General features: G+C 46.0%; 7 protein-coding genes across 7 annotated transcripts; 5 read left to right on the top strand and 2 right to left on the bottom strand.

Annotated features, from left to right (window-relative positions):
- Positions 1-891: 891 nt before the first annotated feature.
- EI90DRAFT_2935358 (uncharacterized protein) lies at positions 892-1,623 on the top strand (the record flags this gene model as incomplete). The annotated part of the gene is made up of 1 exon (XM_039055138.1): positions 892-1,623. The coding sequence occupies one exon, from the start codon at positions 892-894 to the stop codon at positions 1,621-1,623; it is 732 nt and encodes a 243-aa protein (XP_038911270.1).
- Positions 1,624-5,243: 3,620 nt separating this feature from the next.
- Positions 5,244-7,598, top strand: EI90DRAFT_2886562 (uncharacterized protein; the record flags this gene model as incomplete). The annotated part of the gene is made up of 8 exons (XM_039053965.1): positions 5,244-5,396; positions 5,455-5,610; positions 5,660-5,847; positions 5,910-6,074; positions 6,136-6,509; positions 6,557-6,779; positions 6,835-7,106; positions 7,159-7,598. Coding segments are annotated over 8 exons (1,971 nt in total), but the record flags the coding sequence as incomplete, so codon positions are not given.
- An 8,019-nt stretch (positions 7,599-15,617) lies between these two features.
- EI90DRAFT_3130253 (uncharacterized protein) lies at positions 15,618-16,815 on the bottom strand (the record flags this gene model as incomplete). The annotated part of the gene is made up of 3 exons (XM_039064286.1): positions 15,618-15,659; positions 15,700-16,188; positions 16,237-16,815. 3 exons carry the CDS (start codon positions 16,813-16,815, stop codon positions 15,618-15,620), a joined length of 1,110 nt encoding a protein of 369 aa, XP_038911268.1.
- Positions 16,816-17,261: 446 nt separating this feature from the next.
- Positions 17,262-17,675, top strand: EI90DRAFT_3130252 (uncharacterized protein; the record flags this gene model as incomplete). The annotated part of the gene is made up of 3 exons (XM_039064285.1): positions 17,262-17,508; positions 17,561-17,590; positions 17,653-17,675. The coding sequence occupies 3 exons, from the start codon at positions 17,262-17,264 to the stop codon at positions 17,673-17,675; spliced, it is 300 nt and encodes a 99-aa protein (XP_038911267.1).
- Positions 17,676-19,659: 1,984 nt separating this feature from the next.
- Positions 19,660-20,486, top strand: EI90DRAFT_3130251 (uncharacterized protein; the record flags this gene model as incomplete). The annotated part of the gene is made up of 3 exons (XM_039064284.1): positions 19,660-19,809; positions 19,861-20,090; positions 20,129-20,486. The coding sequence occupies 3 exons, from the start codon at positions 19,660-19,662 to the stop codon at positions 20,484-20,486; spliced, it is 738 nt and encodes a 245-aa protein (XP_038911266.1).
- A 3,886-nt stretch (positions 20,487-24,372) lies between these two features.
- On the top strand, positions 24,373-25,965 carry EI90DRAFT_3076569 (uncharacterized protein). The gene is made up of 2 exons (XM_039061661.1): positions 24,373-24,490; positions 24,544-25,965. The coding sequence occupies exon 2, from the start codon at positions 24,778-24,780 to the stop codon at positions 25,945-25,947; it is 1,170 nt and encodes a 389-aa protein (XP_038911265.1). The 5' UTR covers positions 24,373-24,490; positions 24,544-24,777; the 3' UTR covers positions 25,948-25,965.
- An 84-nt stretch (positions 25,966-26,049) lies between these two features.
- On the bottom strand, positions 26,050-27,019 carry EI90DRAFT_2374773 (uncharacterized protein). Its single transcript, XM_039052947.1, has 4 exons — positions 26,608-27,019; positions 26,532-26,560; positions 26,292-26,454; positions 26,050-26,234 (listed from the first exon to the last, which is right to left on the bottom strand). Exons 1-4 carry the CDS (start codon positions 26,726-26,728, stop codon positions 26,152-26,154), a joined length of 396 nt encoding a protein of 131 aa, XP_038911264.1. The 5' UTR covers positions 26,729-27,019; the 3' UTR covers positions 26,050-26,151.
- Positions 27,020-27,101: the final 82 nt, after the last annotated feature.

The following is a 27,101-nucleotide window of genomic DNA, read 5'->3' as shown; positions in this document are numbered from 1 at the left end:
GCCCCAGGCCCAGATGGATGGGAGAAGTGGTGTGTTAAGGCACTGTCAGACTCCACATTATCCCTGGTGCAATCCCTCCTAAATTTCCAAATCACTCATTCCTTCATTCCAGCTTTTCTCAGGGATACAGTCCTGGTTATGCTTCACAAACAGGGGCTCACTACACAGCTCCAGAATAAGCAAGGAATCATGTTCTCAAATCTTCTTGCCAATCTTCCTTTTGCCTGGCTGAGCTTACAATTAAATTTGTACAATGTCAAGGTTCAGCTCATTCCTGAAACTCAAGTTGCAACTCAGCAGGGTGTTCAGGGTAGAGACATGACCAGCTTCCTTGCCCAAGTTGAGGCCTGGTCCAACTGTACATCTACACCCCTCTTTATTCTGAAGCATGACCAACAGAAGGGTTTCGATTTCCTTTCCCCCACGGGTTTTCATGATGCCATCCTAGCCTACAGGCTGCCTGAGAGCATAATCAATCTAGACCAGTCATCCCAGCTCAATGTTTGCTGCTCTCTTCGCACCGCTTATGGCGATACTCCGCCAATCATCATTAACGGGGTAACAAAACAGGGTGGCTCACTATCTCCTTTCAAGTTGGCCCTTACAACTAGTCTAGGTCATCGTTGGTTGTCAGAGGAGCACGGGGTCAAGATTTCGTCTATTAAGGCATGCAATGCTGACCCCCATCGTCATGCTGATTCATTGTCTATTAGAATCTCTATGGTGGAGGTGATGGATGACTCCCTCCTTTTTGCATCTTCCATCTCTTCCATCCGCTCAATGTGTCTACTTATGGAATGTTTCCAACTGGCTTATGGTTGGTTAATGGCTTGGGAAAAATCAGAGGTTGTTGTGCTCAATTCGAGTTCCTTCAAGGCCGATTCCATCTCTATGCCAACAATTTCACTTTCTTGCCCTTCATCTCCTCTAGTCCCAATGGTCCAGGTCCCAGTTCGTTGTGATCATATTCATTTCCTCTGTGTATCCATCAATGACCCAAACTCACAGTTCAATCATTTATCATCTTTGATTTCATCTTTTATCATTCCGAAATCCTATCAATGTTTCCCTATCACAGTGATCCAGAAAATTGTTAATCAACTATTGATATCAAAAGTTCAAGCTCATTTGGCCTTGCATCCAGTGTCCCCATCGCATGCCTCATCCCTTCAGTCACAAATCATGTCTCTCGTCCACTCTTATCTTCCTTTCCCATTTTCCCCTTCCACTCAAGTGCTTTCTCTCCCCTCGAATCACTATGGCTTCGGTTTCACGTCCATTCCACATCTCAATGCTTCTCTTGCTCTGGCTGGACTACTCCATGATTTGAACCACCATCTTCTGATTTTCAGACATATGTCTCTCATATCTTTGGCAGATTGGGAGTGTTCTGTTCTGCCTTGTATTTTCCCTTTTGATTCAGTTGGCTTACGTTTGTCTTTTCTCCGTCATCGGTGTTCTTTACCTTTTCTTTTTACTGTGGCTCATGACTGTCTCCACCAACTTGACCTCCACATCCGACACATGGACCAGTCCGATATCTTGGATGGTCGTGTATCACTTTCCCACCTGGCTAAGAAGTCATCACAGGCACCGCATTCATCGATTGTTCGTTGCTATTGAGGGACATCTCATGCTTTCCTTGGGGCTTGGGGATCTTGGAGTCATCCACCTGTGCAGAATTGTTCCCCTCCCTCTTTTGGCGCTTCCCTTCCTAACCCATTCCAGTTCCCTTTGCCACAGTTCTACAATTATCGGGTTATGTGCCATTGGCTCGGACTTTTGTCATTGTCTGACTTGGTGTCAGGTCCGGTCTCTCTCTCCCTGCCTACTCAAGAACGACAACTCCTTGCAGAGAACAGTATTGTGGCCTCAGCTAGATTGGAAGCATTGTTGGATCCTGTTATGTGGGCAACAGATGGTTCCTGTCGAGAGGTTGCAGGTTCAATAACATCTGCGGTGGTTGGGCCTCATCCTGTGTCCTTGAGAATTGTTGGGGTCAATGCTTCCAGCATTCAGGGGGAGGTTCTGGCTCTCATCTCTGCTGGCCTGCTCATTTCAGCACTTGGTGTTGGGCCTTTGCATGTTTACTCAGATCATCTACAATCTGTTTGGCTCATGGAGGATATTCGTTCACACTCTCTCCCTCCAAACTTCTGGGCATACAAGAATGCATGTTTGTATTACCATTGGTTCAAGGACATTTTGACTCGGCTAAACGGCATTCATTTCGATCATGTTAAAGCTCACACTCAGGCCATGGACATGCCCTCAGTCTTAAACTGCGCTGCTGATCATGCTGCTTCTCTTGCACACTCTCATCCTTCAATCGTTCCGTTGGCTCCATTGCCAACTTTCACCATGGATGCTTTTTCTCTTTGGCGTCCTTTCCTGGGTTTTATCGAGAATAATGTGTTATCCTTTGCATCTTCTCAGTGGTCTGAGAAGTCAGCAAGGCACTTATTCTGGACTTCACACCAGTGAATGCCTGGTTTTCAGGCAATGACGAGCCCTTCTTTCCCATTTGAACAAACGAGTGCGGGTTTTTCAGCATGTGTTCAACTGTATGCCCATTTGGGGCAGCTTCCAACTCACACTCTTCTGCATACAAGAGGGTTGGTTGCATCAGCACAGTGTAGATTGGGTTGCATTTCCGCAGAGTCCATGCACCATTTGTTTTCCGAATGCCCAGTGTCCCGAACTTTTTGCATGTCCACGGTGTCAGGGCTCTGTTCTAGAACCAAGGAGTTACTGGAAGACAAAGCTTCCAAGGCATTGCAAAGGGCAATCATCGACTTCATTCCAGTTTTGTTTTCCCCTCAGTGTTCTTCTCACGACTCTCATTTTTGGCCTCATGGAGCGAATTTGTGGTATTTAGGACACATCCCTTTCATCCATCGTCGCTTTCCGGCTTTGTCCTCGCATTGCGCATCCACTATGGGACATGTGTGGCATTCCGGGTTCATTCATTTGGCAGGGAGAATTTGGGTTTTTGGGTTTGGGGGAGATGGTTAAGGGCCGTTGAAAGTTAGGAAAGTAGTTAAGAAATTGGTCGGAGTGTGTTGGTTTTCACTATGTTTTCTATGCATTGTTATGGACCAATGAGGTCGGCTTGTATGTCTTACCTTAGCTGCTTTGTAGCGGAGTTGGCCAAATTTATTTGTTTATTTGTTTAGTCAGGGGGGGTTCCGATACCTTCTTAGATATCAAATCACATTTTCAGAGCATGCTCCCAATGCTCCTGGAATCCCTTGTATATATATAGACACTTCATACAGTCCCAACCTTCTTGGATATTAGATCACATTGTCAGAGCATGCTCTCGGAATTGTCAAAAACCCGAGTTCGAAAGGGGGTAAATGCATGAGTCCGAATGCAGGTGGGGCTCAACTAGAGGGGGGTCCGAGGGCTCCAGTAGTGAACCGAAGCTTCTCAGGGAGCCCGGTCCTGCTGGGTGGTACAAGAGGCTCTAAGAAGGACACGGCCTCAGCGACTCGGAGGGAGCGCTGTGCCTCTGTTACGTCTCAGTTAGTCCTTGTATTTCTTATGTCTGAGGTATCTTGTAGAACAGGAACAGGATTCACTCAGAGGGACTTTGGATGGCATTACAGGTATTTATAAAGGAGAATGGGGAGGACTTAGTCAAAGTCCGAAATGACAAATGGGACAACACTGAAAGGTGCCAAATGATACCGAGAGGTACCGAAAGGTCCTGAACGATATTTTAAATGGGGAACCAAGGTGTCGGGCCAAGGAGGGCGGAGTTGGAGGCCGTAAAATGAATGGGGAAGACAAATGGGTAAAGGGGGTTAGCTGACTGAATGGTAGTAAGAAGGTAGTCGTGCTAAGAATGGAAGGTGACTAATAAGTGATAATGTGAGGGAGATCACCAAAGGATGCGGGTAGCTCCGAAAGCGGAGTTGCGTATCCGAAGGATGTTAGGTGACTCAAATAAATGAAATGGGTGGAGGAATGGTTCAAGGGCATGTCATGGGATGTCGGAGGTCCGTCGGGATATTGGAGCAAATCCGGGCTCTCTGAATGTTCCGACTCAGGACCGAGCTTCCAGGATGGGAGTGGCCAAGGTTCGGTGTGCCGCAACCAGACCGGAGCTGAGACAGTCAGGAGGGAAGGTGACTTGGGGAGTGGGGAGGCATGGTGTAGGGGATGGTGAAGTTGTTAGGAAGGTGTGGTGTGGTGGGAGCGCGCGGGGTCGGGATTCCGGGATATGACAGGAATCCCTTGTATATATATAGATGCGAAATCACGTTTTGTGGACAGATAATGAATTGATTTCCTATGTTGGATACTCACGCTTCTCACGACCTCAACATCGCGTCTGTGCACACAACCGCACAACTGCACAACCTCAACTCTCAAGTGTCATCACCACTTTGACTTCCAGTTATATACATACTGTATACACTGCACGCACATCACATGTTCAATGCACTAATAAACTGTACAGCATCTAACAGCTCCATCACGTGTTTTCTTTCAACCATCGTACCACTCTTGCCAATGCCATCGACACCCACAATGCCAAAATCAAAGGGCAAAGCTAGGTGTGTTAACACAAATTTCATAAATGACACTTTGAATACGACCAAATCTGGCCTCATCGTGCGGAAGACAGCCTGGAGGCAGTTTCAAGATGCTCAGTCATCAATCCTCAAAGGTGATGTAGGTTGTAGATAATGAACCCAAGGTCATAACCACCCCCTCAGATGCTTCTCCAGCTGTTTCATCACTGGTAGATGAGATCAGAAACGATGTTGACCTTACTGGGAGTGATGCCTGGAATGTCGGTCTTGATGAGACCGCAAATGACTATTCCTCCCTAGACATGACTTATGAGGATCTTGCAGACGTAACAGCACTGCTCCAACCAAAGCAGTAGGCACCATTTTTTTCCATCCCATTGCTCCACCCAAGTCAACCTCTTTTTTTGTAGTTGAAGCAGAGGAATTTTGTGGCGCAATCAAATCAATGCATCACAGGCACACTGGGCAGCATTAATACCCAGTCTGTCCAACATTTATCTCCAGTTCAAGACCAGCAACCCTCAATGTACACCACTTCATTACTGCAAACCACCCGAAGGTTCAGATTTCATTCATATCTATGCTGTCGACATCTTTGGTATGTCTTTCTTTTGTTTCGACAGGGGATACTCATTCTCCAAAGACAGCCGCTCATATGAATACATACCTCGGGATCTGGGTGAGGCCTCACCGACATTTGCCCTTCTTCATGCCGGTTACATCCCAGCCACTCCCATCAATCCAACTGTAGTGATTTCGATATGCTCACTTGAACTTCTCCACTGTCTGATGCGCACATCACCGAGCTTCAGTATTCAGTCATTTACCCGACTGCTGGCTGATTTACATTGTGTGAGTGTACAAATGATAGAATAGTACTCTCTGCGGTGCTGACAATGCCCTCCCCCAGGTCGTATATCAGCCATACCTTCGTACACAGGTCTCACTTGCTTTTGAGGCATATTACGCTATCATCATGAGAGTGAACGCCTTTGTAAAGCATGTCATGGGGCATGATATGCCAGATTATCGCCTCAAGAACTCATGTCCTGCATGCCATTACAAGGTATGTCACATCCTCCCCACTGACGACTCACTGACATGTTCCATGGTAGCTTTACAATGAGCCCAAGCACCCCATTGAGTTAATTGTTACTGGCAATGGAAACACTTCCCTTTCATGCCTTCCACACCAATATGAATCTGACTGTCGGACTTTTTTTAGTGATTACTTTTTACTTCGATCAGAGGTAGATGCATTTCAAAATACCAAGAAACAATCTCAGCTTGACTCAATGGTATAGTACATGTCCGCTTTTTGAGTAATCATGAAATAGCATCAGCTGTGATATAGACAGGACCAAGTGACCCACCCCCCGAATCGTGCATTGGCTGGAAGAACTCTTGGCCAATGGCTCAAACAACAAAGGCTGGATCCCTCGGCATTATGGATGAAACAGGCATATTTTTAGTTATTTGCCACCATGGTATTGTCCAGTTTATCATGGATATGGTCAAAAGTGGGGAATTGTGAGTTACTTTCATTCTCGATTCTCCCTTTCTTTCTACATCTATTTACTCTGGATGTAAGAGCAAAGTACCCAGTGGCAGCAGCAAACAAACTGATAAGTACATTTGGCCATGACATCCTCTTCGCTTACGATGTTGGATGCACCTTCTCCATCACACTTGCCCGCTCTACTATTGGCGATGTGGCATGTCAGGCCAATTTCTTGTGCTGTACCGGCTCCTTTCATGGTGTTGCCCACAGTAGGTTGTGTCAGCTCGATCACCTCATAGGTCTCAAAGAAGGGGTGGGCATCGAAGACGGGGAAGGCAATGAATGGGCATTCTCCTCCACCAATGGCGTTGCAGCAGTAACCCAGCATGCGTCTGCACATTACCGCCACTTCCAGATCCACCTTCATTTTGAGAAGTGGGACCAGGATAAGTATGAGCGCTTAGGTGAGGATTGGCACCACTCACATTAACTAGTTCTGACCCAGGGATAGGCAACTTTCTATTAGGGAACCATACCTCTGCATGGACGCAGATCCGCAAATCCATGGATATCTTGGAAGCAACGAAATGCATGCACCCATCATATTTCGACTGGGACTGTCCACTATTTCTGCAAGAAGAGAAGGAATACATTGCATCGCTGAGGTCTGAGCCAAAGGCTGAACAAGCCAAAATCGAGTACCTTGAAGCACTGGAGCGATTAGAGAATGCTGAGTGAGTCGCTGCCCACATAATGTGCATACCACCTACAAATCTAAGTAGGTCAGAGCTTCGGCCTCTGTTATCAATGCTATCTGCATCACCAACCTCAGAACTCGCCTACCAAGCTTCGTGTGCTCAATGCAAAGTGGAGGATGCACACTGTATTGTCTCTGCACTGGAGGCAACGTCATCCCTTGCCCTGGCTTGAAAACTGTCCTCAACGCCAGGAAGCCATCCAGTTGCGTAATGAGAGAAAGTATCATCGCCTTCTTGATGATCTGGAACATCGTGCTATCTCTCGTCAGTTTGAGTTGGAGAAAATGGGTCTTCCAAAGACCGGTGAGTACTTCATTATAGTTTTCAGATATTACATCAATTTTTCCATTCATAGACTACAAAACCTGTCAACATATATCACAGTTGGTTGGAAAACAGAGCAGGACGCTTCATTCCACCCTTGAGAAGTACAACACCACTGCCGCAGCAATGATACCTCTGAAGCCATCCCTCACTTGGGATGACATAACCCATCCTGACTTCCCAAGTACAGTTGAACTATTACAGGGTCGTGATGATATTCGGAGTTGTGAATGGACGCAGGAGCATTTCCACGCAGCAACCCATGCATGGGCAAGACTCCAATGTGCAAAAGAAGAACTTGTTACCATTGGAGTTGAAACCCGCAGAATACTGACCTCTATGAGGGATGAGGAACTACAGCTCAAGGTAACTATCAAGGTTGTGGCTGCTAGCAACCCAACCCTTGCATCATATATCTCGATGGCTTTCAAGTGGCATGTCGAAGCAAATGCCCACCTCCGCAAGAAATTATCGTGCCTTGAGTCCCGTCTGTATTATCTTTCCCCACATGGAACTGGTACTTCTGCTCGCTCTGAGTGGGTGCCTCCAAGCAACTCCGACGTCAATCAACAACTCAGCATTGAACCCAATTTGCGAGGTACTATCAAAAAGTGTAATCCACTTCATGAACCTTCATGAACCTTCATGGATCCCATGAATTTTCATGAAACATCATAAAGGTTCATGAACCTTTATGCTTATATACAATATTTATATTGAAATCATTAATTTTCAACCCAAAAAGTTGATTTTTTTTGGCAAGCATGAACTCATGACGGTTCATGACTTCTGACTTCATGAAGAGTCATGAAGCCATGCATCATGAATCTTCATGCAGAGCCATGAATCTCCATGCATGGTCATGCATGGTCATGACTCTTCACAGGAATTCATGAGCATGCCCAAAAATTCCCATACCTGCACATGAATGCTCATGACCCTTTATGAATATTCCTAACCTCCATGAATATTCCTGACTCTTCATGGAGAGTCATGACTGGGCGGCACATGGCTTGAGTGTGCAAGGTGCAACCAAATTTCCCCCCATTTGTCTCTCCAATTCTCCATCAAATGGTATGTGGTAGGTACCTTTTTTGTCACATGAATTAAGGCTTTTTTCTGTATCTCATTGTGATGCAATAGTCCCAGATTATATGAAGGAATTTGGATGAACTGGTTCACTATATGTGCACTTATTCTGCTTACTGTGCTGTCAAAAAATACAGAAAATACTTTGGGTTACATGAAACACTTGATTTCTTGCCAGTGTTAGAACTGGGCAAGGGTGGATGATTCCGGAGGGGAACCAGAGACTTAGCAAGGAGGGACCTTGGCCTCAGCGACTCAAGCAGAGCGCTGTGCCATTGCTGTTTGTCCATTTGGTCCTTAATTTCAGAGGTGGCGAGCAGGAAGTCTCTAGGGGGCATTTCAGGTCGATTTTAGACTAAGGGCCTAAAACAAGTATGTACAAGCACCGGTATATAATGGAGAGGGCGAAAGCATGAGGAAACAAGGAGAGTCCAAATCAGAACAAAGGTGTCCAAACAGGACAAAGGGAAGAAGAAAGCGGAGCAGTACTGAAGGTCATAGGTCAGAACCTGTGGTACATCCGAAAGGAGATAGGGGGGGGGAGGGCGAAGCCCAGAGGGGCAGGAGGATGAGGTGAAGTGGGATGATGACTAACTGGCTAGAATGGGAAGAAGCAGCAGTCCAAATAAGGATGAGGGGAAAATGCAAAAGATACATTACAAGCAGCAAAAGTGCCAAGTATGATCTGTGGAGCTCGGAGCTTATGGAGGTTATGGAGGTTATGGAGGCAGGGTTGGAAGTCCGAGGGATATTGGCAAGGTGCTTATGTAGTATGAGGTCACCAATGCAATGGACTTAAGCCAAGGTGAAGTCAAAGTCTGAGGTCGGAACTAAGATGGAATCTCAGAGCGAAGGTACAAGTGGTGTCCAAGTACAGGGTATGGGACAGCGGTGGAAGGTCGTAACTTGGTGGAGGGTTGGCGGAAGAGGGTCAGAGGAAGGAGAGAGAAGAGAGGGAAGGGGAGAGGAGTGGAGGAGAGGAAAGGTGTCAGGTCTGAAGGTGAGTATCAGAGTGGATGGGAGAAGGGTAGGAGAGTGATGGAAGGGTGGAGGAGGAGTGAGGGATAAGAGGAGGAGTGAGAGGAGGAGTGAGAGGAGGAGGGTGGTGAGAGGTGTGGTGTTCAGTCCAAGGTGAGTATTGGAGTGGATGGAGATAAGGTAGGAGAAGGATGGAAGGGTGGAGGTGGCATGAGGGGTAAGAGGAGGAGTGGTGTCAGGTCCAAAGGTGAATATCGGAACAGACGGTGGTAGGGTAGGACTCCAGAGGTGGTGAAGGTGGGGGTCCGGGAGTCGGATCAGGATCGGGTATGTACAGATATGACAGCCAGTTTGATTGCCAAAATCCATGAAGATTTGGTGTAGATATGGCCATGCACCCAGGGTGAGCACTTATTGTGACTGTGATTGTGGCTCTATTTGTTAGAAGGTGGCAGATTCAGCTGGTTCCAGAAGTGGAATGGAGACTTAATACATGAGGACCTTGGCCTCAGCGACTCAGGTGGAGTGCAGTGCCACTACTGTTTTGTCATTAATTTTGGAGCTAACAATGGAAAGTCTCTAGGGGAAATTGGGTGGGGTTTCAAGTTGATTTTCAGACTGAGGCTACAAGTAATTATGTACATTTTATGAGGGGCTGAATTGGGACAAGGAGCCTGAATGGAGACAAAGGGGTCTAAGAAAAGGAACAACATCAAGGGTCAAGGGTTTGACTCAATGGTGCATCTGAGAGGGGGTGAAGAGGGTGCAGGCCCAGAGGAGCAGGAGGAGGGGTGGGAGTGGGGTGTATGGCTCTAACTGGCTGAATGAAAAGAAGCAGTTGCCCAAATAGGAGTAAGGGAGAAAGGTGAGAGTGAATGGGACAATGCAGTAAACTGTGGGGTCTGTGGTGCATCTGTGAGGTCCAGGGGTAACAGAGGTTACAGAGGCAGAGTTGGAAGTCCAAAAAGATATTGGGAAAGGTGATTGAATGAAATGAGGTCACCTATGCAGTGGACTTAAGTGGAGGTGAGGTCAAAGTCTGAGGTCAGGGCTAAGACAGAAATCTTGGAGATAGAGGTATGGCATGGTGTCTGAGGTCAGGGTATGGAGACAGAACAGAAGGTAGTACCTTAGTGGAGAAGTGGGGTGGGAGTTGGGAGATGGAAGGTGATGTCAGGCCAGAGGTAGAGTAGACTCTTGGAGGCTGGCTAGGGCATGGGTGAAGTGGGATGCTGGAGTTGGTGCAGGAGTTGGGTCAGATCAGGTATGTACAGATATGACACTATTCTTCTTCATGGAAAGTCATGCACATTCATGAAAATTCATAAGAAGGCATGGGGGTGCATAATGTGTCCTGTCAATTTCCAACTTGAACTGGTTATATTTGGTCATGAAGGTTCATGGAGGTTCATGAAAACTTTCATGAGACTGCATGACTGTGTATGCTCCTGCATGAACCCTCATGAATCCTCATGAATTTCTGTGCAGCTTCATGAAACTGCATGAATTCATGACCCTTCATAACTTGGGATTACACTTTTTTGCAGTTACTGCACCAGGTTTCAATCTGACATATGCATTACTCTCATTTACAGGGTATAGGGCTGCAGCAGATGGTAAGTTCCAGACAGCAAAACAACTTGTCCCTGCATGTTTAGATGGATGCAACCTCATCACAATACACCGTTATGTACTTCTGGAAGACTTGGCAATATATGGATGCCTATGAGTGCATAGGAAGTTCTCTATTATAAGTTTACTTCTCACTTACAAAGTTCAAACAAGGAACGGATTAACTGGGGCACAGGCAGAATATGCCATGCAGAAGTACAGTCACATAGATGTATTAAAATGAGTATCTATGACTCTTAGCCACAAGAATTTAATTTATTATAATCTCTACAATCATAATTGCACAGCGGTTCCCCTGTAAATTTCAACTTTTTTTTTTTCGGGAGATTGGCCACCCACCATTTTTCTGAAACTTCAAAGAAAGCTGTTTCTTGAGCACATTTTATAGTAGGATTTAATTTGAAGTCATGTTTCTAATCCGATTGTTGAGTGAAAATGGTGTGGGAAAGTTCCATCCCAAACTGTACACTCGCCACTGTATGTACATGAAAAGGCACTGTTTTGTAGTGCAAGGGTTTATCCCTGCAACAATGTAAGGGCTGCCTGCTATATGGTCTCACTGCCCCACCGCTGTCCGGGCTGCTAGCACCGAGCATTATGCTGCTACCCCTGCCTCCTTCGAGCCATCCCTGACAGGGGGGTTATTTGGTTATTTATAAATTACATACAACATCATCCTTTATCAGATCATCTTGCCGTTGATACCTTTTCTATAAGATGAAATGATGGACTAGCAATGTTGTCACTCAGTCCCATTGTACATGAACTAAATATATATTGGAATAATCACCTAGTGATGTTGTCACTGGTGTATGAGTGTTTAATGCATGAGGATATGTGTGATAAAGATGATATAACCAACTCACCTCAGTCCCATTGTACATGAACTGAGGAAAGGTTAGATTGTCCAAAAATTAGGATTTTATAGTCAGGTGCTATGAATGCACACTGACTTTGGCACTGATGTGCCCAAGAAAGGTAATTGGTGAAAATCTAAGACACCACATGACTCAACACATCAGGAAACCCCTGAGGCCAATTGAAGTGGTTGAGATCATTTCAACCTCACATTTACAATCACTTCAACTGGGCCCTGTATTGGCATGCTATCACATTCTCTCCCATATTGAAGTTTATCAATAAAGTTATTATATTTGAACATTATGTTGCATACATACTTGGGAAAAGAACTCAGATACAAGTTATTACAGTAGTACCCAGACACAATGTAATGCAAAATGAAACACAAAATAAAGAGAAGAGGAAAGTGTCAGGGCACACACCACCTGGCCCCTTTGTTGCACCCCATGCCATGCCACCCTACTCTGCTTCTCCTGCTGTTACCCCCACTCCTCCTATCTCACCCCTCTCCCTTCCTTCCCCTCTTTCCTCTTTCTCTATCTCTGTCCTACAGTTGACTTTCCCTTTCTCTATGTACCACCAGTATGCCTGCATACCTGGGAGCACCATGCACCCCTCCTGTACCACTACACCCTCATGCCACTGCCTCCATCACTGCACCTGCCACATACATCCTGCCCACAGCCCCAGGATCTCCCACAGGGACACCCAGAGAGGTGTGGCTGTGTGAAGAGATGATGTGGCTCCCTCCATGTGACCACAGCCACATGTATATAACAGCACTTGGGGTGGGAACAAAAGAAGCAGCCTTCTCCTCACTTCATTTCCAACCTCCAACCAAACTTCTCATGCACGACACTATCCCCAACTTCATACCACATGTACTCAACAACCACTCATCCGTTTCTGACGATCTTAGGCTTGTTCGATAGAAGATAACTAGCTCTACCTTTATGCCAGGTTTGGTGCCAAACGGTTCAGCGGTTGAGGCATGCATCTGCTTTCTTTGATTTTCACCCACTTTCTGTCAGGGACAGCTCCAAAAGTGGTGAAGTCCCACCACAGGGGACTTGGTGGGATGAGAAATGGCTGTGCATAGTGGTGATCCTGTTACGGGGTGAGCATCCCTGACCACTTAGTCTGAAGTGGGGACATGGGCAAAAACATATAAAAATCATGGGGAGGGAGGGGGATGTATTGGAGGGTATTGGGGAAGGGTCAGGCAATCACAGAATGGTGGTGGCTCATGTAAACAAGCACAAGAGGGTGGTTAGGAATATTGATGTCCCATATTTTGGGCACATGTACCTGCAGCTGCCAGAGATTTTCCATTATTCCTTTATTGTCTTTCTTGTAGCATCAGCAAAAGTCTGTTATGCTCCAGAGCATCAAGAGTGGCTGGAGCATGTGGGAGACAAAACAGCAGATTGGGCACTCCTGGAGCCAATAGTGTTCTCCTGGGAGGGGTTCAGGAGCAGTGGGAGAAAAATTTTGGTCTCTAAAAAGTTGAAAAAAAAAATTTAGGGAAAAAATCAAAAAGAAATTCAGGAACTATAGTGTCTTTTCAGGACATATAATTATTTGCAAAATTGAGGAAGAAATGATGGAGAAAAATTGGAAAATACTTTTGGAGACCCAAGAAATAATGAGAACTGAATTGATGGGAAAGTCTGAAAATTGAATAGGAAAGTGAGGGGAACCCTTGTAGCATTTTATTTTCTGCTGTTCTGGTTTTTCCTGATTGTTCTTGGTCTCACTCCCAGCTGCTCCTGGTGTTATGGAAATGGGAATTTCCCATTTTAGACTCTTATGGGTTCTGTGTCACATGATTTGTATAGTAATGAAGTTTATCCAATCAATTACAACCAAAAACCTGCTGTGCCAACATCTGTGAAACCACCTGTAAAACCTAATGAACCACCTCACCTCCCCTTTCCACTTTCCTGTGCCAAGAACAGATGAAAATGGGCACCTCTGGACCCATTTTTGTAACACCTGGACCCTCCCAGGAGCTTTCAGGAGCTTCCAGGAGTATGGAGGAGCAGCTGGGAATGAGACCAAGAAGAATTGCAGCAATGCTGCATGGGTTCCCCTCACTTTCCTATTCAATTTTCAGACTTTCCCATCAATTCAGTTCTCATTATTTCTTGGGGTCTGTCAGGTCATGGTCCATGTATGTAGGGGGTCACATGACCCAGGGAGGTCACTATCATCCTACCCACTGTGAATCATACATATTTGATACTCACAGCTGGGTTCTAGGACACCCACCTTACAGGGTCTCTGAAAGTATTTTCCATTAGCTGCTCCTGGACCCTCCCAGGAGCTTCCAGGAGTATCTGGGAGTATCCAGGAGCAGCTGGGAGTGAGACCAAGAACAATCAGGAAAAATCAGAACAGCAGAAAATAACAATGCTACAAGGCTTCCCCTCACTTTCCTACAGACTTTCCCATCAATTCAGTTCTCATTATTTCTCAGGTCTCCAAAAGTATTTTCCATTTTTCTCCATCATTTCTTCCTCAATTTTGCAAATAATCATATATCCTGAAAGCACTTCAAAGGCACTACAGTTCCTGAATTTTTTTTGATTTTTTCCCTAATTATTTTTTTTCAACTGTTTAGAAGTGCCTATTTTTCAAATTTTCCTCATTTCCCTCCATATTCCCCCCTCATTTCCCCCCTCATTCTCCCCCTCATTCTCCCCCATTTCCCCCCCCCATATTCTGCAAGCCTGAAAATGATTAAATTGCCAGACTAATCATATATCAGGCCATAAATTTTGATTGTGTATTGGTGAGTCTCAGTGTCCTTGATATATAGTATAGTGTTTGATCTATGTAAATGTTAAGCAGTGTCTTGTTGTGTTAGTCTTGTGGTAGGAGGTATTCATGGGGAATCTTCCTGCTTCTTTCCTTTTCATTTTCAAATGCTCCAGGAGCTCCCAGAAGCTTCTCACCCCTATACACTTTGGAGCATTTGAATTGTATTTACTGGATATGTTTGTGCACAAAGCAATGCTCCATGCCCTCCTGGGAGTGCCCTGGAGTACCTGGACAACTCTGGAGGAAATGAGCTGTTCCTGGACCGGCCAATCTCTGTCAGGGACTTGTCCGGGGTTGAGGAGGCCTGGGTGTAGCACCCAGTGCTGAGAGCCTGGCAGGGTGTGGATCAGGCATGCATACTGACAGGCCCTATACAGGACAATGGTCCCTGGCCACTTAGACTGAAGTGGAAAGTTGAGAAGAAGACTACTTCTTTGGTTCCCACTCCAGGTACGTTTATATACATGCAGCTTGGGTCACATGATGGGTGCCACGTCACCTTTGCACACAGCCATGACCACCCAGGTATCTCCATGGGAGGTCCCAAGAGCATCTGGTGCGAGCATGTGTGCTGGGCACAGCAGGAAGTCACCTGAGATGTCTGGGCCAGGTGTGTCATATGTGCGCTGTGGGTGGGTCAATGGTACATTGATACAAAGGAAAGTCGTCCATGTAAAATAAAGAGAAAATAAAGAGGAAATAGAATAGGGGGGAGATATGAAGTGGAAGGGAAGAGAGGGAAGGGGAAAGAAGGGAGAGACAGGGAAACTGGGACAGCTGCAGAACAGAACACTGAAACACAGGTTGGAGCAGTAGACAGGAGAGGTCCACTTGCATGTGCCGACTGAAAGGGTAAACCAGAGGGAAAAATAACATGAGGAACAGATGGAGGAACAGAGGGGGGAAGCGAAATGTGATCGGACCGCATGCAGAAATTCAGCCCTGAAGAAGCAAGCAAGGCGGGGGGTAAGACAGAGGGAAAGTTAACTAGCAGAAGAGATGGAGCAGTAGGGGAAAGGGAAACATGATCGGATACCAAGCAGAAATTCAGCCCTGAAGAAGCAGGAAAAACAGGGGGTGAGTAAGGGGGCCCAAAAACAGAGAAGATTAGATGGTAGAGAGCATCGAAGGATCAATGTAGTTGAATGACTGAGGCATGAAAGAGCAAAGAATGCATCAGATATGGCACCTTACGATGGTGTTTAGCTGATGGGCCAGGATCATCAGGCATGCCTGGGGACTCCAGGGCCATATCGGTGTCATCAAATTGGATGGATGAGGACTGAATCGCCTGTTGAGGAGACAGGCGGTCGATAGTCATGCTGGTGCCAATTTGGAGATCTGAGAGGCTCTTGAACAACATGCTATTCGTTTTGGAAGCAGACTGAACTTGTTGGTGAAGAACCATAATTTTGTTGGTGATGGCATCCTTCTCGGCATCTGTCTTTGTGTGATCCCACTCCAACACAAGAAGAGTAATCTCTTCACGAAGGCCCGAAACCTGCATCTGTCTGCCAATAGTGTGTACCATTCCAGCCATCGATCTGTTAAGCATGGCTATGGCGTGGCTTTGAGCTTGAACGACAGAAGACATAGAGCTCACAACCTCATTAGTCTGATGCATCTGTTCAGTCAGAGTGGTGATAGCATGGTCAGCTCTGGCAGTCACTGTCTCAACCTGAAGGCAGTGTTGAGCCAGCTGGTCATATACTTTGGCCATACTCACATTATGGGAGACTGTGAGAGTGTTGATTGTGGCCGCAGTGGACCTTGGTATGAAAAAACCTTTTCCATTGAGTTGATAAAGAAGTTTTGGAGGGGAGATCTCGGCCTCTGAGGATGCGAGGTATTCAGAGAAGAAAGAGACGTTGTTGGTGATCTCATGGATAGTGTCCCAATCCTTGACATAAAACACCAAAGCGTTATTTCCTTGCTCCATCGTGTAGCCTATGAATTGTGCAGGGTAGCAGGTCTTGACCATGCTGGCAAGCTGCTGTGCAAAATCGTCAGTATAGCGAGCCATGCCAACTATAGCTCCCGTGTATGGCCAAAGGGGTTGGACACATGCCTTAGACTTTACGCTATAGGCCTTTCTTCTGATGGTCAGGCCGGAATCGACCAGACGGGCAACGTCTGACTGTGAATGAAGCAACACAGCGGTGGAAGAGCCATAGACGCTGGCATAATGAGCTCGGATGTTTACCACGCCAAGAGCATGCAAGACCTGGGCTTCCCAATCCTTCGGGGTAACGCCATCTGAGTCGTAAACCAGCGAAATAATCCTGAGGTTATCCACACCAAACATAGGACTCCATACTGTTCCAAAGGCTAAATCCTCTAGTGGTTTACAGCAACCATCAAAAAAATCTGCACATCGGATTTGGATGCATGACCCAGCCAGATCTCATGCTTGTCCAAAAATGGTCACAAATCAGGGTCAACTTCAATGTCAATACATTCAGCATTTAGCGCTCATAGCGACCTGACCTGGCACTTTGTGAGCTGGGGTCTTCAGGTCCCCAGGTGTTACAGGAGCCTCTACCCTATTTCACGTGTACCATTCAACAGCACAGGAATCACTCATGTGAGGCATGAAGGTATGTGCTCCCATGATCCATCACACATCAGCCAACTCATCAGTCATGACTGCCACAGTGGCCCCAGGTATAAAACGCCACATTTTCGTGGCACTCCTGTTCTCTGCTGAGTAGTGAAGCCCTATCTCACGTCTAACATCTTACTATTATGACCATGCAGAAATTTGATCTCAAGTTCTGGCAAGAGAACCCTGACAAGCGCTCTCTCTGGTCCACTGCCTACCTCTTTGGTATGACAGATATTGTGCCACTGCCTTGGATGCATGAGGATGCACTCCTCAAGTCTCTCATTAATGGACATGCCCAGTATTTACTCGATAATTCTACCTCCCTGCTCAATGCTTTCGTTGACAGCAACCTCCGAGATGATGTTTTTTTGTCATGCCACATTCCTCATGACTGTAAGTGCCTTCTGGACTGTTCCAACACTCTCACTTCTTCTCAATTTTACAGGGAACCAGACACCATCTGATGACCGCCTCTGTAAGCACATCAAGAATTACCTTAGTCATACATCGACCTCGACCTTGACCTCTGATTGTAAGGGATTAACCTTACTTCACTATAATTCCGATTATAGTGATATTTATATTATGTTGCATCGCTATAATTCCCATTATAGTGATGTGGTTATTTCTTTATTTATTTGTGCCGAGATATGTAATTTACATATATATACCTCGGAGTAGTTGTAAAGGCCCGGTAGCCTTTTACCTCTACCCCGTTGAATATACAGCACATTAAAGCTTATATTTAGATGGACTACCTGAGGCCTGAGGCGAACGGGGGAACGGAACGTACCGTCCCCAAAATAGTAAGCAAACCTTTCACTGATGCACCCATTGCCATCAACGATGCAATTACTCTGCTCCAAAGCGCCCTACCCCAACTGACTGGGTCTCCCCCTCAGTGCCCTGGCCCATTGTCAGCCAACCACACCAAGGAGAAGATAGCTAGTAAGGCTGCTTCTGGCAAGAAGCCGCGTTTTGGTGAGTCAACATCAAACTTACGTCTCAGCTGTGACTCCCCACTAATCAGCCATGATGTCAGGTCTGCAAGTGGAGTTCCCACTTCACTCGATGGATGCATCCAAACCCACCATGTCCCATGTTCTTGATATCCAAGACTCCTGGACCACCGAACACGTGCTATCCACTATCACATCTGACATGGGTGCAGACTCCTTCCCAGTCGCTCACATGATTTCTCCGAGGTTTAGCCACAACTTACGTTGCCCTCCGAAATCTGTCAAGCGACTGGTACAACTTGCAACACATGATGTTCCCACACTAAGTTGTAATGAGTTGTACATAGGTTGTGGAATATAATTTTTAGTATTTACGCATGTGGTCATTGCACCCAACCCAACCCATGGAGACTAGGGGAGCACATCCAAGGTTGTGAAGTCAATATCCGAGTGTGTGCAAAGTTCAACAGTTTATATATTACTTGGTTACCAGCTACTTGTTTGTGCCCAGTGGCATAAGTGGTAGAGTGCTAGCTGAGGCTATGCAGTTTTTTTGAGTTGCACATGTTCAATTCTCGCTTATGAAACTTTTTTTTTCATACCCTCCATTCCTTAGTGTACATAAAAACAACGATTTCACACAATGATTCCATGGGAGGGCCCAAAAAAAGTTTCCCCAAGTGAGAATCAAACATGTGCCACTCAAAAAGATTGCATAGCCTCAGCTAACGCTCTACCACTTATGCCACTGGGCACAAACAAGTAGCTGGTAACCAAGTAATATATAAACTGTTGAACTTCGTGCACACTTGGATATTGACTTCACAACCTTGGATGTGCTCCCCTAGTCTCCACAGGTTGGGTTGGGTGCAATGACCGCATGCATAAATACTAAAAATTATATTCCGCAACCTATGTACAACTCATTACAACTTAGCATGGGAACATCACATGTTGCAAGTTGTACCAGTCGCTTGACAGATTTCGGAGGGCAACGTAAGTTGCAGCTAAACCTCGGAGAAATCATGTGAGCAACTGGGAAGGAGTCTGACATGGGTGTAGCTTCAACATCCATAAGATTGCATATAAGACTTCGGCAATGAAGGTAAGGGAAGATCCTATTCTAATTGACAGTCTAGATACCTTTGCGGTTGGCCTTGAAGCCCAGCGCAATATCCAGTCGCATGCTCAAGGGCAAAAACACCTCAAAATTTTCAATCTGGTATGTCTAATTTTTTATTCTCTTACATACTTAGCAAACAAATTTCAGTCGGCAGTCACCAAAACCAAATCTGACAGCAAATCCAAGGGCAAAAAACCTGATCTCAACCCCTATGCGAGTCCGGCTGCTGCACTGTGTGCAGAGACATACCAAAAAATATTGGATAACTGTTATGGAAATGGGAATTTCCCATTTTAGACTCTTATGGATTCTGTATCACATGATTTGTATAGTAATTAAGTTGAACCAATCAATCATTAACAAAATCATGTCTTTGTGATAACTTCTATAACAACACCTGCCATATCTATTGTAAATTGAATGAACTCAACTTCTACCCCTTTCCCTCTTCCTGTGCCTAGGATGGACGAAAATGGGCACCTCCGGCCCCATTCTCGTAACAATAACACTTGGTGTGGCAAGCACACTGGTCATTGCTATGCCCATCCCAAGGCAGACTGGAGCCACTTGAGCTTATCGAATGAGGCCCTCAATTTATGGACAAATCATATTGTAAGTTTCCTTTTCATCAAGATCATGTTTGACTGACATTTTATATTGCAGTGTGAAGGCAGGCCAGGTGTTACACTGAAACAACCACCCCACCACAAACTGTTTGAGGTAGGAGGCATCAAATGCAACTCCAACTGGAAGCGTGTTCATCTGGCTTCCCCACTTCATGTTGCCAAACACGTAATGGTCAAGTCTCCAACTGTCGGACCAAGCACACCAACCCATGCCAAAACCCGTGCCAAGCATGTTCCATCAGCTTCTCCCCTCATGTCACCAAACGTGTAAGGACAGCTGGGCCCTCAACTGCTGCTGAACCAAGCACATCAACCCATTCCCCCCTCGTTGATCTCAACATGACTGTCATCAACTTGATGTCATCATTGCCTGTGAGAGCCTCAACATCAACCACTTGTGTCCAGCACCAATGCCCTATCAAACAACAATCAGCTGCTATTATTGATATTCCTTCGTCACCAAGTGAACACCTCTCACGCAAACATCACAAGTCACCACCCATCATTTGTCTCGACTCCGACTCTGACTCCGACTCCGACTCCAAGTCCGATGCAAAAAACGAACCCAATGCTGATGGCAATATTGGGGGTCAGGTTAAAGTTGATCCCATGGAGCTCAGTGATGATGAGCTTGATGATACCATCCCAGACATATTATCCTGAGCTAGGTGAGCTTGATGATATGGTCTCAGATGTATTTCTCTGAGCTGGGTGTTGATCAGCCACCTGTTTTTTTTTTTTACTTTGTTCTCGAAAACATGTTTTCTTTTTTTTCGTCCTGTCATTCCCTCTCAGTAGTCATACTCAGAGTCCATCAATCAGTACAATACATGGCTCAACTGTGATTGGTCTCGATGATACCATGGACTCAGTCTATTGTGCAATTTTGGCATTGAAAATATGTACATGAGTTCAGGTACTAGAGGTAACCTGTGTGCTGAAACCAATGGCGAGCTTTTACTGGTGTCACAGTGTACACCACACTTGTGAGTAAGTCTGTTGCACAATGAAGTGATTCTGCTGCCAACTCATTGTTAACATAGGTGCGATTCATCAGCAAAAAATTGTTATGCTCCTGAGTGCTCCAGAGTATGGGGAGCACTGGGAGAATCAGGAGGAGATTGGCTGGTCCAGGAACAGCTCATTTCCTCCAGAGTTGGCCAGGTACTCCAGGGCACTCCCAGGAGCATTGCTTTGTGCACAAACATGTCCAGTAAATACAATTTAAATGCTTCAAAGTCTATAGGGGTGAGAAGCTTCTGGGAGCTCCTGGAGCATTTGAAAATGAAAAGGAAAAAAAGAGGGAAGATTCCCATGAACACCTCCTACCACAAGGCTAACACAACAAGACACTGCTTAACATTTAGATCAAACACTATACTATATATCAAGGACACTAAGACTCACCAATACACAATCAAAATTTATGGCCTGATATATGATTAATCTGGCAACTCAATCACTTTCAGGCTTGCAGAATATGGAGGAGGGGAAATGGGGGGGAAATGTGGGGGGAAATGTGGGGGGAAATGTGGGGGAAATGAGGGGAGAGAATGAGGGGAGAATGAGGGGAGAATGAGGGGGAGAATGAGGGGGGAATGAGGGGGGAATATAGAGGGAAATGAGGAAAATTTGAAAAATTGGGACTTCTAAAAAGTTGAAAAAAAAAATAATTAGGGAAAAAATCAAAAAAAAAATTAGGAACTGTAGTGCCTTTGAAGTGCTTTCAGGATATATAATTATTTGCGAAATTTCGGAAGAAATGATGGAGAAAAATGGAAAATACTTTTGGAGACCCAAGAAATAATGAGAACTGAATTGATGGGAAAGTCTGAAAATTGAATAGGAAAGTGAGGGGAAGCCTTGTAGCATTGTTATTTTCTGCTGTTCTGATTTTTCCCAATTCTTCTTGGTCTCATTCCCAGCTGCTCCTCAATACTCCTGAAAGCTCCTGGGAGGGTCCAGGAGCAGCTGGGAGTGAGACCAAGAACAATCAGGAAAAATCAGAACAGCAGAAAATAACAATGCTACAAGGCTTCCTCTCACTTTCCTATTCAATTTTCAGACTTTCCCATCAATTCAGTTCTCATTATTTCTCGGGTCTCCGAAAGTATTTTCCATTTTTCTCCATCATTTCTTCCTTAATTTTGCAAATAATTATATGTCCTGAAAGCACTTCAAAGGCACTATAATTCCTGATTTTTTTTGATTTTTTCCCTAAATTTTTTTTTTTTCAACTTTTTAAGGACCGAAATTTTCCTCCCACTGCTCCTGGCACATTGCATACTCCTCACCACTCCCAGCTGCTCCTGAACCCCCTCCTGGGAGAACACTATTGGCTCCAGGAGTGCCCAATCTGCTGTTTTGTCTCCCACATGCTCCAGCCACTCTTGATGCTCCGGAGCATAACAGACTTTTGCTGATGTTGCACTGTAGCCAGAGTTTGATGGATGAGAAGGTTTCTTCGATGGGGTTGAAGTCTGGGGAGTAGGGGGGCAGAAATTCCAGATGGACACCACTATGGATCAAGGATTAGAATAGTGATACCAAATATTAGGATACTTACCGTTCATGGCACATTTGCACAAGCCGATTTGATTTGTGAATGGGCGCATTGTCCATCACAAGGACCGAGTTTGCTTGAGGAAATGGATTCATTCTTGCGAGAATTGTTTCTATAAATTCGTTGAATGCTTCAGCTGTGTATGCTCCAGGCTGGATGTCACAGAACAGAATCCCTTCTAGTGACATTGCTGGAAGGACAGAATACCTGTGTTTCGATTGTTAGTGTTGTGAGGCAACAACCCGTGACTCACCAGCAAGCGCACATGACCCGCATGTGACACACGGTCCTCGTGATCGCGAATGTATAGTTTCTCGTTATTTGGGATTGTTTTCTTTTTTCCTCAGTTCTCGCTACGGAGACTGAGGTCAGTTTCCTCTTTGACATTCCTCATAACTTAATAACTCATTCCAACCAGTATATTATTATAGGTTAGAATGCTAATAATATCAGTTCTCGCTACGGAGACTGAGTATATTATTATAGCCCTCCGTTAGTTAGCTTATGCCTCATCACCCAAATAGTAAATCATATACTTTACACCATGAATAAAGAAGTCCCAGCATCGTGAGCCATATTTCCAGGCTCCTGTCTGACGACTGACTCCTGTTTCATCAACAAACACTAGTTGGTTTGCCTGATAGTTTTCTCCCATATGCCATTTGAAGTCAGCACGCATTTGTTCATCCCGCTCCACTGCAATCTTCTGGAGCTAGAATACAAATTAGCTGCAATTGTATTCGGAATTTTGGTGATATATACCTTTTTGCAGGTCAGACCACGACACCTCATTTCACAGAGAATTGTGCTTTCACTGACTTGAACATGAAACTCTTCATTGATAGCATCCTGCAGCTCAGAGACTAGAATGTCGGGTCTCATATCAATTTGGCTATCCAGGAACTACAGTGGGGTGTCAGGATAATAAGATAATGACACATATATGAATTGTACATTGATAGCATGAATACTGAGAGAGCATCGTCGGCCACGCGTCTCGGTGGCAAGGTGGTCATGGTGATGCCTTTCTGGATTACAGAGAATCTCCTGGATGGTGTGTACAGACACCTGGGTTACTGCTGAAATATCGCGTGTGCTCATTGAGTTTGACATCGTGATGATTAGGTCCTTGGCTGCAGGTTTGAGGTGTTTGCCCATTGTATGCGTGCGTAGCTAGGCAGCATCTATAATAATAGAGCGGTGAATGCAGCTAAGGGTCTAATATCCTTTTTTGGTGGTGCCATTGGGACGCTCATTTTTTTTTCCTAAATCGTAAATCACATGTTTTGCCCGATATATCCATCAAGATTTGACGCGCGGATTTTTTTGACGGTTGCTGTAATCCATTTCTTCATGTGATGCGCCTGTTTAACTGAATTGACTACCGACGCGTCGGGTCGGAGATAGGCGTAGTCGACAGATTTCCCACGCGTAGAGGAACGATAGACTGCGACTTTTATGAGATCGGTATGACGAGAAAGTAGGTCAGCGACGACCTTTTTTAGATGACTCTCGGCGGAATCCGGCGTTGTGGCTGGGAGGTTGCGGACAAGTAATTCGCAGCATTGGAGCGACGACGATAGGAGGGTTTGCTGGTTTTGAGAGAGATTAGATTGGACGTCGACGGATTCAACCCCCGGCAAAACAAAGTCGGATTCATTAATAGCTGTGTTCGAAGTCTGGGCTCCGGAGTCGGACATAGTAGATGGATAGAATAGGAGTGAAACGTAGGGGATAGGGGGACAAAAGTGGCAAGGGTCCTAGGGCGACAACTATAGGGCGAGAGACGGGAAAAAAGCTAGGTTAGTGCGATCGACGCGCTTTGTCAGCGAGGGGCAGCCAAGAAACACAACACGAAAGGTGGTTAGGACAACAGAGGCGATGAGGGTGTGGCAAAACTAATCTGAAGTTGAAGGCGACAGGCTCTGCTTAGGTTGGTGTTAGGTTACTGTTATGGGCAGCGGTGGTGGTGGTGGTGGTGGTGGTGGCCTGACTACGACACCTAGTTACATTGATCCCGTGATGAGTAATAGGTGGTGCAGAGTAATACGTTGTGGCGAGACGTGGGCCGGTGACTGTGCCGCCTGAGTGGGATCAATTCAAAGTACGTCTAATCCTCAGAAGATCCGGAATTGTGACGTCATTCACGCTTCACAGGATCACAAATCAATTCGACTCCTGGAAGAAGCTCAGAAGGCGATCAATTTCACGAGGTTTTATGGACCTTGGCACCTTTATCGATCTTTCCTTCCATTCGCTCCATCATCATCTCCCCTCCTTCATGAATTATATGGGCATCACTCAGACCCCATTCAAGTCTTCAGTATTTCCCGCGAGTTTTCCGGTCGCGTCATTCCATTAAATGAGGATGCACTCAGTGCCCGAAAGCTCATGGAGGCCAAGTTACTCGAGTTGTCAAAGACGCTTGGTGGTGAGGTCGTCAGCGGTGACGCTGAATTCCACGAACCCGATATTCGTAGCGGGATCGTGACATGCGCGGCACTTTCCCTCGATGGTTGCTGTGTTGCGCTCGGTTTTGGTAGCGGGGTTATCGAGGTTGCCGACATCGACCATCAGAGAACGATCTCTCGATTTCAATGCAGTCCCACTAATCTCCCGGTTTGGATCGAGTTTTACGGTGACAACAACTGGATTGTGACTGAGGATAGCAGTGGAAATATCACCATCCTTGAGTCCGGTATGCAACCCCAAACAGTTGGTATTCTTTCTGGTGGCCCTCGTCCTGCTGTAACCGCTGTGTCGGACAATGGGAATTTCGTTGTACGAGTCCCTCGAAATCTCCACTATGATTGGTACGAGGAAATGGCACTCTTGGATGTTTCTGTTCAGCCATCCATTCGGTATCTCGCATCACCTTCCTCTGGTGGCCCCCCTGAATTCCGTCCTTCTTCGGCCGCTCCTCTCCGTCGCATGCTTGGGTTTTCACCCGGAAGTCGATATATTGGCGCTTACGGCAGGAACCACGCATTCGTGTGGTCAACAGATTCTTGCCAGTTGATTGCTCAATATGCCGTACCAGACTTCACGACTTGGGCCCTCAATACCGGTATTACACCCCCCTCATCATATCTTGTCCCAAATCCTATAGTTGCTCCTTGTATACCAGATTCCGTATCAGACCCAAGCCACGACTCTGATGAGCCCTGGTTGAGGTGTCCCTTTTATGACCTCTCGCCTGACATGCAGCACAAAAGCACGCGTAATGAGGTATATTCCTCTGCGGTAGGAAGGATCCCATTGGTTACCGCAAGCCACACTGTATCGGCCCTCTGGTTCAATGGAAAGGTAAAACTCATCCTCCCAGAAGTGTACCGTCCAATTGTACGGAACCCGCGCAACATCGGCACTGAGGAAATTTGGTATGGTGACCAAATGTTCGATGACGACGAAGAACATGATGAAAAAGGGCGTAGTGAAGATGACGATGAAGAACGAGAAGGTGTGGTAGCGGTGATGATGATGGTCTTGGTGTATTTTATCTTCCTCGGACCAGCAGGGACGGAACTCGGTTCAGGGCTGCATGAAAGTTCCGATTGTTGATATTAGTCAAGTCGTCTAATGTGTCTGTGCGCATTCCTCTTATCAAGTGGTTGAGTGGCGCTCTGATGTAATTGTAATTGTGCGCGCCATCGAGTAAATCTGCGTCTAATTGTGCTGCTGTCGAAGGCTACAATGTTATGATGGTGCCTGGGACGATGGTGCGTTTCTGGAAACATGAGCTTAAGAGAATGGGATGCCCCCGAGTCATGCGCACCCATGAACTCCGGCATGAGTGGGAGGGAAATTCAGCGCCGAAGAAGACCGGCGGCATTCCGTCGGTCTGTTAGCTACATTGGAACAGCAAGTGAGAGTGTCGATAAGCAGTTGAGACGTGAGACACATACGATTCATGCGAGTCACCGTCTCCGCTATCTCGCGAAACCTTCCTTTCCTCTCTTTCTGCCTTCTTCTCTTTTCCTTCCGCACCTGCCCCTTCCTTCGGAAATACCTGTATACCCCTATGGATAATTCCCAAGCGGGAGTAAGAGCCAGTAGGATAGCTGCCATCTGAGTTGAAGGGAGAGAGATTGCATGTAAGGAAAACTGCGGCCTCGCGAGATAAACCTGGCCGAGACTCCACACACTATCTTCTCCGGGAAGTACATCATTGACACTGATCTAGATCTTAGTAACTGATGTTGTGGCTGCTTAGGGACACACCAATTAAGAAAAAGGCTTCTATACAGAACGCAAAAAAATTTCCAACCCAAATCCTCCGCTTTATTGGTAATAAGTTCGACTTGGTGTTGTAAGCCAGTGGGGGCATGGCCGCCCCAACCATTCTCCCAATGAGCCGGCCAGCGGAGATGGCCCACTTGACAACTCGGTTACATAAATGTTTCCCAGCCTCCAAGCGAAGCGATTCTCCGCCGGGGGTAAATACCGTAGTGCAACCGCTTCCTGGTCATTTTCGTCCGGCTCAGGGAACGGCACCCAACTGCTCCGCCGATTGGCTTCCGACGGCAACGAAGCGGTAGTTGCTCCCACAGTCATCAGCATCGAACTCATTCTACTGAGCATCCCTTCATCCTCTGAAAATTCAGTTGCTCGGAGGACGAATACTATGAAGTAACGAGGAGGCAAAAACTCAGCCATAAAGCCCATACTCCGTACCACACGCGACCGTTCGAGTGAGGTGTGGAACCAGCGATGGA

The sequence above is a fragment of the Cantharellus anzutake genome, assembly GCF_015039405.1.
Source record: "Cantharellus anzutake strain C23 chromosome Unknown EI90scaffold_64, whole genome shotgun sequence".
In the NCBI taxonomy this organism is placed as follows: Eukaryota; Fungi; Basidiomycota; class Agaricomycetes; order Cantharellales; family Hydnaceae; genus Cantharellus; species Cantharellus anzutake.
The sequence above is the reverse complement of the archived record's forward strand: the minus strand, read 5'-3'. Positions and strand labels throughout refer to the sequence as shown.

Excerpts from the sequence above, each read along its gene's own strand:
- EI90DRAFT_3076569 (XM_039061661.1), top strand. The coding sequence starts at position 24,778 with ATGGAGGCCAAGTTACTCGAGTTGTCAAAGACGCTTGGTGGTGAGGTC.
- EI90DRAFT_2374773 (XM_039052947.1), bottom strand. The coding sequence starts at position 26,728 with ATGGTTGGGGCGGCCATGCCCCCACTGGCTTACAACACCAAGTCGAAC. Across the intron at positions 26,561-26,607 it reads AGAAGCCTTTTTCTTAATTG|TGTCAATGATGTACTTCCCG; the intron begins GTGTGTCCCTAA and ends GATCTAGATCAG. Across the intron at positions 26,455-26,531 it reads TGTACTTCCCGGAGAAGATA|ATGGCAGCTATCCTACTGGC; the intron begins GTGTGTGGAGTC and ends CCTTCAACTCAG.